The sequence below is a fragment of the Taudactylus pleione genome, unplaced genomic scaffold (genome assembly GCF_031769625.1).
Source record: "Taudactylus pleione unplaced genomic scaffold, aTauple2 ptg000041l, whole genome shotgun sequence".
Taxonomy (NCBI): Eukaryota; Metazoa; Chordata; class Amphibia; order Anura; family Myobatrachidae; genus Taudactylus; species Taudactylus pleione.
Genome location: NW_028284443.1, coordinates 19877994 through 19890563, shown reverse-complemented (window position 1 = coordinate 19890563; position 12570 = coordinate 19877994). Strand labels below are relative to the sequence as shown.

Sequence of the window (12570 nt, the reverse complement as noted above, 5' to 3'; positions counted from 1 at the left end):
CTCCTGTTACGCAGCTGAGTAGGGCGCCACATATTGGAGGGCGCCTCACTCAGCTGCGTACCATGCGGGCCGCGGTGCAGACTGTGTCTCTGTGACATAGCTGCAACGCGTGTGTAGCGCTGACCGGACGGAGTTCGGTCAGCACTACACAGTGCCAAACACACAGCCACCGGCAATGGCAGCTGTGTGTTTGTTGTAATTAGCAGCCGATGAGAGTCTGTCAGACTCTCATCGGCTGCTGCTGCTCCCACTGCGGGAGCCATCTTCCGGCTCCCGCAGTGGGTAATGGGAGCCGGAAGTGGGTAATGCAAAGCGGCCGGAGGAGCTGGTAGCAGCGTCAGGACCAGGAGCGGGGTTTCAGATAAGTGGTTTTTTTTATGTTTTTTTTTATTACCGGTACGTCTCTCTCTACTGGGGGGGCTACTACTGGGGGCAATACAAGGGGGTGGATTACTACTGGGGGCAGTACCAGGGGGTGGATTACTACTGGGGGCAGTACCAGGGGGGGATATTACTACTGGGGGCACTACCAGGGGGGGGGTGTATTACTACTGAGGGCACTACCAGGGGGGGATATTACTACTGGGGGCACTACCAGGGGGGGATATTACTACTGGGGGCACTACCAGGGGGGGATTACTACTGGGGGCACTACCAGGGGGAGGATTACTACTGGGGGCACTACCAGGGGGGGGATATTACTACTGGGGGCACTACCAGCAGGGGGGATATTACTACTGGGGGCACTACCAGCAGGGGGGATATTACTACTGGGGGCACTACCAGCAGGGGGGATATTACTACTGGGGGCACTATCATGGGGGATTACTACTGGGGGCAGTACCGGGGGGGGGAATTACTACCAGTATCTGCTGCATTTCCCTCCCTAGGCTTATACTCAAGTCAATAAGTTTTTTCCCAGTTTTTTGTGGTAAAATTAGGTACCTCGGTTTATATTCTGGTCGACTTATTCTCGAGTATATACGGTACTTATTGCAAAGCAGCATATTGCAGATACTTTAGTCTTGTCATAGTATTCTAATAGTATGTGAGTGTGTGTCATACTGGGAACTAGCAGTATCCAAGCGCTATAAGTTTTATGCCATTGACCAAGAGCATCAGCATGAAGTAGGTCATATAGAAATTTGATCTTATGGTGCGTACACACGGGACGATTAAAATGCTCGATCATATCGTGCATTTATTTGGTCCCTTCCAACCCACCAACTACCTGCGATGCGTGGGCACATATGGACGATAACGATATCGTCCATCGCCCGTGCATGCAGGCCAACCTGGTCGATATCAACTAGGTTACTATAGGGACCGCTGTCATTGATCGTGGGTCGTTGGTAGTTTGCTGGATGATCGATATCGATCATCCAGCACACCCAGGAGATCGTTCAGCGACATCGTTGTTGCTGACGGTCGTCCTGTGTGTATGCACCATAAAACTTATTAGTTGTAAGAAAAATACCCAGAATAATCAAACCCTTCAGTAGCTGGCACGTACAGCATTTTTGTTTTAAAAGTAAACTTCATAGTAGAGTATCGAAGGTTCCAGCGCATATAATGCTGTGATTTAGGCAAGTTGAATTTTCCCTTTTTAATTGTTGAAATTAAAAAAATACTTCTAAACAAAGCAATGCTCATGTTTAAAATTTACTTTTTTTCAAGCCTTGACAAAAAGCCATGAATACCCCAGATGCTAGACCCGTGGATGTCTTGGTAATTTCTTGTTGATAGCAACCCATGTAATGTGTATCTTTTGAAGATATTATTTTGCAAAAACAAGTTGGGGAATCCAGATTTAGGCAGCTGTAACATAGCATGAAATAACCAAGTCCATAACCTTGATCAAGGAGCTAACCTGATATATAAGTAAGTAGGGCAGAGTGTTGAAATTCAGCGATATCAGGGAATTGATGTGTCCTCTTGCTCCTCAGTATTTTATTGCAGTGTAGCCTAGGTTTCTAACCTTGTCATGAAAAGGTAAAATACATCTCTTCATTTGCAGATAACCGTCTAAAATAGAGGAAGCATTGGCATTATAGTGGAAAGAGCCACAGTAATGGGGACAGTATTTTGTCCTTGGCAGATCACTTGTGATCTTGGATGTCTATGGGAAAAGGTGTCTTCATACATTTAGTCTCAATACACCACGAGTGAGCCACCAGGTCCATGCTACTTTTACTAGTGTTCGGCATCTTTTATTGGTGAAAAGGTATCTAAGATGCGATGCGGCTAGGACGCACCAGCAGACTGTACTGAGTAATTTGATATGTGACCCTTGTATATCTCTGTGCAACTGAGTATATAAAGCACAACGGAACGTCGAATGAAAACGGCTGCGGCCACTACATTTTAGCACTTCGTATAGATTCGGAGACCCAGTCAAACACCGATATACAAGTGTTGTATATCAAATTAGTCTGCACAGTCTGCTTGTGTGTTCTAGTCACAGACTCATTTTCAGCAAAAATAGACGCCAGGCGCTAGTAGAGTCTAACTTGACCTAGTGCGCCAAGAGGGTCTTTTTAGCCTGACTGCAACAAAGATGTGTAAGTACAGTGTTGTCGTCCCTTTAAGGATCCATATCTAGGCCTTAGTTGTGCGCACACAGATGATGAGAGGAGATGCTAAATTGTTCTGTTTCCAATGCTGTCTAAGCAGACTTTGTATTTTTGTATTCAGCCCTTTAGCATGGTATGGTATCAGCAAAATCCATGTATCCGTGCATGGATGTCATATAAAAGCTTCTATAAGAGGAGATCACAAACTAACACTAAGACCTGTATTCAATTTTCCACGAAAAGTCTGAATCCGGGAAAAAGTATCGCTGATTGTAGTTTTCGCCGGGCGGAAACTTCTCTCCGTATTCAATTGCAAACACTTTTTGCGTACGCGAAAACACAATGCAATGTAATATGCAAAAAACATTGACTGAATACGTGGAGAAAAAAAGTACAAAATCGCTATTATGGGGTGCAAAGGTGGGGAAAACACTCAGCACCCTTGGGACAGCCCCCCAAAGGATAACTGAGTCAAAAAACTCATAAAATTTGAGGAACACGCCAAAAAATCACTTTGAAAATGGGGGCGAAAAAGTGCAAAGTGGGGTTACAAACTTAAAAACTAGCTAAATAGACTTTTGGGGGGTCTGCAAGTATGGGTGAGGTGTTTTTCTTTTTTGGATTGCAGGTGCTTGCTTCAGGTTAGTTTTTTACGTTTTTTTAATCTTTAATTTAGTGACTTTAAACCAGGCTTGCACCCATTTTCAAGTACCCTAAATTTGACAGGACTACTTATTTTCACCAAAAAAAAAATGCTTTTTGCTATTCTTCACCACTTGTGCAAAGAGGCTAATTAGAAGAAATTGACACATCTTAACTACCCCAAATAGCTTTATTAGGGCTATTTGGGGGCATGTACATTGATCCCCAATGTTAGTGCATCTTTTAGGGGGTGTCAGACTGATTTCCTCAATTCTGTCAGCACTTTGCGCCTGGTTTGCATTCGTTGGGTTGCGTTTTGCGTCTTTTGGAATTGAATAGGGCGAATCGCGGGCACGCGTGCGATAAGTTTCTGCGGTTAAAATACACGATGTAGGCAAAAAGTACGTCAGGTGAAACTTTATCCCTAAGAGGGAGTCCGAGATATGGAACACAGAACTATGGGAGAGTGGGTCAATAACCCACATATATTGATGGAGAGTGAGTCATATAATGGGTCAGCTATGAGCGGGGAGAGGAAAGTGGAAATAACTAACTTTGAACTATTTTTGCCGGGACCTTGTCCTTCAGGGAAGGGGATGCACAGTGGCAGGTGAACATTAGTTAGCAGTGCTGTCTCTGTCCACATATTGTCTCATTGATACAAAGTAAGGGCCTCCAATGTAGTACAAAGAGACAAACAAAAATGTTAATTCAGGTAGCGGCTGTCAGTAGTGTCACATGGGCAGACTATTTCATAAAGAGCCCTCCGTCCTAGTGATGTCACTATGTGTGGGGCAGCCCCCCAATGTCCTTGATGGTTCTGGATGACCACTCCAGCCTTTGATGTCATGAGACAAATTCCTGCTTGTCCATTACACTTCTCTTACTGCCTCCCACTCCCATCTCCAAGACTACTACCAGGTCTTCTCCCATTTGTGGACTTCTTGCTATGTCCAATCCAACTTCATACTTGCCAAACATTATACCCTGACTGCTCACTCCCTCTACTTGTCCACTCACCATGTTCCACTGGTGCCCCATTTACTCTTACAGTGTCTCTCCATGCACACTCTCTAGAATTTACAGATGTGGACAAATTTGTTGGTACCCTTCCACACAAAAAAGAACCCATATTTTTCTCTGAAATCACTTGAAAGTGACAAATACCAAATAAACAATGATGGCTGCTTATTACTTTAACAGAAATTAGACTGTTTTGATTCAACAGCATTTTTTAATTAATAAAACAGAATGGCATGGACAAAAACGATAGGATCTTCAACCTAATATTTTATTGCACGACCTTCAGAGGCAGTCACTGCAATCAAGCTATTTCTGTAGCTTTCAATGAGACCTGCACATGTCAATAGATAGTTGGCCCACTCTTCCTGAGCAAACTACTCCAGCTGTCTCTGGTTTAATGGGTGTTTTCTCCAGACTGCATGTTTCATCTCTTTGCTATTGATGTTCGTTCGGATTCAGTTCAGAGCTCATAGAAGGCTACTTGACAATAGTCAAATGTTTTGTTCTTATCCATCTTGTGTGCTTTAAGCTGTTCGCTTTAGGTCATTATCCTGTTGGAGTACCCATGACCAGCAACTGAGACAGAGCTCTCTGACATTGGACATTATATTTTGCTCTAGATTGACTTGATAATCTTGAGATTTCATTGTACCCTGCACAGTTTCAAAATTCACTCCATACCAAAAACAGCAAAGCAGCTCCAAAACATAACCGAGCCTCCTCCATCTTTTATACAGTATATAGACAAATATGATTAGGCACCCCTCGTAAGCGAAATGCATACCTTTGCACACGAGTTCCAAATGGTGGTTTTCGGCAAGAACACTTTATGCACTTACATTGCAGTTCTACAGAAACAATGAATGCATTTTATCAGGACGACAATGCCACCTGTCATGTTTCCAGGGAGGCGCTGGACTAGTATACTGCAAATTGGGTAACCTAGACAGACTAGCCCGCTCAGAGTCCAGATCTTAACCATATTGAGAACCTCTGGGACGAATTGGAGAGACTGGTGTATTATAGGTCAACTTAACCTTCTTCACTGTCACAGTTGGTCACTGTACTTAAGGTGGAATGTCAAAACATGCCGCCTGCTGTTGTCCAGGAACTATTGGACAGTTTGCCAGGAAGGCTGTTTGCAGTAATCCTGCACGTGGTGGACCTACAAAGTACTGACGTCCATAAAATCTTGTTGATCTGTTTGCTGTCAGTGTCCAATCACTTTTGTCTACATAGTGTAGTATTGTCCATGGGCCACTGTCACTCAAAGCATTGGATGGTGTGATCAGATGCTGATATACCGTGACCTTGGAGTTCAGCTTGTGTCTCTTTTGGATGTTTTCCTTTGCTCTTTCTACCATTCTCACTATCCTTCTGTTTAATCTAGGGTGCATTCTCCTTTTGCGGTCGCGTCCAGAGATGTTTACTAAAAGTCTCATGGACTTTAAACTACTTAATATTTGCAACTGTGGTCACAGAAACCTTAAACTGCTGGGAGATGGTCTTATAGCATTTATTTATATCGTGCTTGAATATAATTTTATTTTTGAACTCCTCCGACAACACACACACTTTTTTTGCTTTCTCTAATTCATGTTAAGTGTGGTGCATATGATGATGCCAGCAGAGTGACTAAGTTTCTCCATTTAAATAGTTGAATGACAGTTAGCACATTGAAGACGTATGATGCGAATTCAAGAAAGCGATCGGTTAAAAAAAATCACTATAATCCAATTATCTTTTCTAAGAGGTACCAACAAATATGTCAAGCTCATTTTAGAATATCTTTGGAGAATAATCTATAATTAATTTATCTTTTTTTTTTGTCAGTTTCTTTACTTTATTCTATGACATAGCAAAACTATACATGAGACAATCTCTTTTAATTTCATCAGTTTTCAGGAGGAATGAAGCATTGTTTCAATGAGCTATAAGGGTGCAGCCAAATTTGTCCATATTTGTAAGCTCTCATGTGCTGGTCCTCTCTTCCTCTTGTCTCATCCTTTTCCACTGCCTACCTCATCTGTCCCTTGTCATGTCTTTTGCTAAATTTGGTGGGAGTGCAAAGTGGTTTTCAAACATGCACAGAATTCTGCCTCTGTCTGTAATTGTACATTTGTCGCTCATTCGCTGTTTGTATCTGATGTGCTATCATGTGTATTTATTTTTATTTATGCATTTATTATTTTGCTTTAATAATTTATGTTTGTCACATTTCTATTGATTGGTTACTGCAGTGTCTTATACATAAATGATTGTGATGATAAGCCTGAGTTCACTGTCTTCTTTTTATTTCAAAGCTCTGATATTCAATTTTGTTTTCTTAATACAAAATTGTTTTATACTACAAAAATAAAATATATATAAAATTAAAAATGCTGTTTGTACAAACAACTGCCAAATTAAGACACTGTTTCTTTGCAATAAAATACACCTCTAGCAGTGAGTTTTTAAAATAAGAGCTACATTTTCTATATAAAAACCCCCATAGACAAGGTTGTGAATCCCATGTACTGCTGTGAAAATGAAAATCAGAGATAAATGAATACTAATTAGGAAAAGAGTAGAAGTAATAATAAAAGAGCACTCTGAGACATCCTAATATTTTACTATCAGTAAGTGGAAGCTTCAACAAACTACCCAGATGCTGCCGAGATAAAGATGGCCCTCAAAATGCTCTGCGCAAACAGAGAAATGTGAGAAGTCACATAGATGCAAGCAGTCACCGTGAAAGAGCTGCACCATTCTGTAGCAGAAACTGGAGTAGAGGTGCAACAGTTATCGATATCAAGAGTTCTGCTCACTGGCCTATGTTGGAGGGTGGCATTAAAGAAGACCTTCTCCAAAATGGACGATGTACAAACATAAGTGACCCAGTTGTCAGGTGGAAAATTGTTCTTCTGTCAGATGAGACAAAGTGTTTTTAGCATAAGTTCAAAGCAGTATGTGCAAATTTAACTCTATCCACAACTCCGAACCACATCATTCCAACAGTGTAGTATGGTGGTGGTTGCTATGGGACTGCTATTGATGAGCAAGTACTTCCTAAAATAAAAAAAATAGATGGTGCAAAATACAGGGATATACTAAGCAACAGATAATTCAAAATATCATCCCGGTGTATAGAAGTTATAGGGGGAGATGTACTAAGCTGTGGAGAGAGATGAAGTACCAACCAATCAGCTCCTAACTGTCAGTTTACAGGCTGTTTTTGAAAAATGGCAGTTAAGCGCTGATTGGTTGGTACTTTATCATAGAGCAAAAGCACTAACAGCTGATTCTTAAGGTGCAGTAACACATATCTCTGTCAATTGCAGTTTCCAGCTACCTGTTTTCTAGTTATTTTGTCTATTTTAGTAAGCTTAACAATACTAACTTAATACAGGTAGTTATTTATACAGTTTTGGGTTGCCACAACAAGCATATGAATAATAAACTTATGTCTATAAAAGTGTGATACTTTAAAATTGCATGTATCTTAAGATACATGCAACTGACAGTACAGTGTATATATGAAGCCTCATCAATATACTCAGAATTTCTTGATGTGGCATGAATAAATATACGTCTTTCGTCATTCTCAACTTTGGTGGCAGGCATTGCTGGGGCAAGCAACTCACAATATTACAATCTACTGTTTCCCTGTTACCTTTCAAGAGTTCCAGGAAATTGATTGACTGCACATATTCAGTGAGGCAAAGTGGAATTTTTAAAACTTTTTGCAGCCCACTATTGGCCTTCTGTTCACTCTAAATCAGGAACTGGTGTTCACAAGCAGGCACAATGCTGTAGCAAGTAGGCAAACTGACTTTGAACTGTGCTATTTTTTCTTTTTCATATGTTCTTTTTTATATGAAAGACATTGCATATTTGTTGGTCCCCTATTTATTTTGCCTCATTTGTTAACCTTTCTTTTTTATCTCCTTAGTCGTGCCAAGGTTGCCACAATGCCATTGACCCTGAAGTTCAGCGTGTGAGCTATAGTGGATTCCATTGGCATGCCACCACAGAATGCTTTCTGTGTTCTTGTTGCAGCAAGTGTCTGATTGGCCAGAAGTTTATGCCGATCGAGGGGATGGTTTTCTGCTCTGTTGAGTGCAAAAAGAAAATGGCTTCCTAAAGAGAAGATTGAAATTTTTGATGATGAATCTTTGAAACTTATTTAAAAGAATATATTTCAATAATCAAGTGGAATTATTGTTTAGCTATGCTATTTTAAAAAATACATATTAAAAAGCAAGTGAAAAATGTAAAAGAAAATATACAGCTTCACATTTTATGCAAACTGCTGCTTTATTTCATACAGAATCGCCACACATTCAGTCACTTAAATATCTAATTTCTTCTACCATGCTAGTTGCCACTTTGTTGTTTAATAACCTATTTTCTATGGGGCAGCACTTTATTGTAAATGTTCTGCTTTGTTGGGCGAGAGAACCAATTCCTGTGTTGATTTACAACATTGTTAGAATCAAAGCTTTTTATTTTTGTTAGTTTCACAGAAGCTGCAAATTACCAGACTTTTGTAGTTTAGGAAATGCAGTGTATATGATGGCTTGGAACTTTCTTTCATTACAATGAACAGTGAAAATATTACCTAGCGCCTTTCCTTTCACTATTAAATGCTGGAATTTGTGAGTTCAGTGCCATACAAGCATGTTTTGCATTTGTGTATTGTGTATTGGCACACAAACTATTTGTATACTACTTTTGCCTGCAATTAGCAGGCAGTAGAAATGGTGTGTTTCTGTTACACTAGCACTCAGACATTCCATGAAGAGTGTATTGGTGCTTGTGTGGCAAGAATCGAATGTTTATACCATCTGTTAGTTGCCAACAAATAGCCGCTAATAAACTCAAAGATCACCTGGCTAATACATGGGCTACTTAATCACTTAACGGGCAAATTTTTTCCCCAAAAACCAGTCAGAAATTGTATTTTTGTTAATGTAATCAAGTTTAATATGTATCTCTCAAAATCTATTTTTGGATTTTATTTTAAAAAGATATACCTAGGGGATGTCTTTCATCCCCCCCCACACACCCCGTGTCCATATGTTTCCATTGTAAAATCACTTCCCATCCCCCAGTAGAAATAGCCTCCCCCCCAGTGACAAAAGATTCCCAGCATTATAACCCCTCACTCCCATACTGTTGATAAATTCCAGTGGCAGAGCCCAAACCCCCACCCATATTGTGGGTTTGGGCTAGTGGAACTATGTTCTCTTCCTTGCACTTTTAGTTTAAGCGCATGCGCCCCGAAATGCCAGTCGCACGGCATTCTGGGTAGCGATTACAAGAGTGATGTCAGAGGTCACAGACTACATCCCTCCCAGGGGGGCCAGAGCAGGAGGAGAGCATTTCTTCTGTACATGTGTAAAACGGGTTTTCTCCATAACAGACTGGGGATGCGGTGGGATGGCACATACACATGAGATGCAACTATGTCAGCTGAAGCACAGCTGGCTGCGGACGCATCCCATGCGTTAGTGCCAGGTAAGTGGTTAAGATGACAGACCATACTAAACCAAACAGTAGTTCCCACATTAAGAGCATGGACTTGTTCATTTCTTTTTGTAATTACAGTTGCATGTAAAACCATGACATCTAAGAAACTTTACACATTACAATAAAATTTGCTAGGCAAGTGGTTAATATGTCCTATAAATCATCCAGGTTGCTTTTGTGATTTAGAGGAAGTGGCATGCTTCCTGCTGATGTATGGTCCCATTGTATGTCTCCGTAAGTGATTGCCGTAATGGAAACCACACAGTTTTTTATTTGCATGCTGTTTACCATCTGTAACTATGCAAATCTAAGTTACATCTTCTAAATTGTTATGTTGAGGATTTTGCACTTTCAGAAATTAAAAGGCTTTTGGTAATGTGTGTACTTTTTTTTTTGGGTGATTTTTTTTTTAAACTTAATTTTCCAAAGATCCTGCAGAGGGAGATCATTTCAAAGCTTTGTTGTAATTGTTTTAAATGACTCCTTGTAAGTTTATTTCTGGCAACTATTTAACATCTTAAAGCACGTCATGCATTGCACTTATTTCATTTATAGGTACTATTTTACAAAACTATTTTGAACTAAAGAAACTGCATAAAACAACATAAATCACTCAAGGTTACATGTTCAAACATTAAGATGCACAAAGGTGCTGATACAGAGTTTGACAGATGTGCCTAAAACACTTTATTAAACAAAGATGCACTTTAAAACAAGGTGGCCTTTTCTACTTGTGTTGAGCTACTTGATATAAATGCTATATACTGTGTGCAACTGTGGGTGTGGCTGAATGTGAAATGCTACGTTAGTGTCTCAGCTGCTGAAACTTATGTAGCATTTTGCATGCAGATACACCCGCAGTTGTACACAGAACATAGGCATGCTGTATATAACTTGTAGCGCATGGACACATCTGAAATATATATGCGTCTAGTATATGCCGCATTTTTTGAAAAATAAAAATCTAATGTCATGTTCTGTATGAAATCACTAATCTTAAATTAACACTGCATATTTCTTGTATTCTGCCACATCCCCATTTTGGACTGGTTTTGGTTTATTTGTAATATGATTATTCTACTTTTATTACATACTGTATGTACATCTTGAATTATCGATGTATTATACCCTGAGAATATTAAGTGACTGCCAATTTGACCTTGACTATTACACCTTATATTTTATTAAAATTTACAGTCTATAGCACACCTATATTGCAACGCTTTACAGAGAATATTTTAGTCATTGACATCCGCCCCTGACCCATTTGAGCTTACAATCTATGGACCTGATTCAGAGTTGTACGCTATGCAGATATTTACATTAGAGGGTTTGCATCTAAGTTGCACGGCACATGCGTCCCAATGCCTCTGCAATGTCGCTTGCTGAGAGGATTTAGACGCAGAGTGATTGACAGCTAGGATCCGTTTGTGGGCAGTTAGAAAAATGTGGATGTGTTGTAACCATTTTATAGTAGTGTCTGATCCAGCGACTGCGTCTTTGTACACAGTTTCACTGGTCCCAGCGTCTTCGTTCCTGTGGTCATTCTGTGGGACCATAGGCTCACTCAGGACTGCTATAATCAAATGATCTACAACCAATGCGGCATCTTTGTACAAACTGCACAGTTGCTTGGATTTTCAAAGCCGCTGGTGGCCACCTCCATATACGTCCCGGCGGCTGTAACGGGATTAGCGTAGAATGCTGACTCAAGCCCCATATTCCATTGACACTCACACGGACTAGAGTTAATTATGTGATAGAAACCAATTAACCTACCAGAAATGTTTTTGGAGTGTGGGAGGAAACCCATGCAAACATGTATAGTGTATTGGCACTATGGGCCTGATTCAGAGCCGCTCGTAAGCGGCCGCTCGTTCGCACTGAGCGATGTTCGCACAACTGCGCATGCTTACGGATTGTAATATGCATGCGCGAACCAGTCAGTGCGGCCGAAAATCGTTTGTTCGCAAATTAGCGAATGTCTGCTATTTTAAGTGACCGGAGGAGGCGTATGTGGGTGGTAACAGGGGAAGGTGCTTGAAAACGGGGAGTGGAATTCAGAACGCAGGCATGCTTAAAGGTCAAAACGGGCATTTTATGGGTTTGCATAATTAATACAGCAGCGTCAGCGACCACGTCACTTGGTTTTTCTTTAGTCAGAACTACTCGCAAAATAGCGGTTGAAAAAACCAACCACAAGAATAGCGAGCCGTTCATACGCTGTTCGATGTACTCGATTAATCTAATAAATAGCGGACATGACGTATGATGCGAGCGGCCAGGGGGCGTATTTTTCAAAATTTCGACTGCAAGTTTGGCTCGCTCGTTCAGACTTAGAGGCGTGAACAGACCGCAAAGTGCGAACGGTTCATTTGAATAGCCACCCCTTTTTTTTAAACAAAAGACCGCAAATAGCGCGCGGCTCTGAATGAGGTCCTATATCCTTTATACTGTAGTCCACTGTTTAATAATAATAATGCGTTTACTTGATTTGAATAAACCATCCAGTTTATCTTCAGAAACATTGTTATTCAGTACAGACTTCAATATAAAAAATGTGAACTGAACATTTTCTAATAACTAATATAGGATAATATTAAAAATATCACACCCAAACAACACACATGCAATAGAAATATTAAAAGGTTTGCCTTGCAATTCTTTCAAGATAACAAATTACTTGGATGAATCTCAGCATTATTTTTTTTTTTTTCAAAAAGCAGTACAATAGCTCTGTGGGGAAAAATCTAACATATCAAGACACATTAGTGTGTTTTCAGTAATAATTGTAAAAGTGTCAATGGAAGTACACTAACCA

The 12570-nt window shown here is 40.4% G+C and overlaps 1 protein-coding gene across 1 annotated transcript in view; it reads left to right on the top strand.

Moving 5' to 3' along the window:
* TES (testin LIM domain protein) overlaps positions 1–10129 on the top strand; it is a 64678-nt gene extending 54549 nt beyond the window's left edge. Inside the window, exon 7 of the mRNA XM_088457683.1 lies at positions 8170–10129. Within this exon, the coding sequence (XP_088313809.1) occupies positions 8170–8361 (192 nt within the window). The 3' untranslated portion in view covers positions 8362–10129. The remainder of the gene's footprint in view (positions 1–8169) is intronic.
* The last annotated feature ends 2441 nt before the right edge of the window (positions 10130–12570 follow it).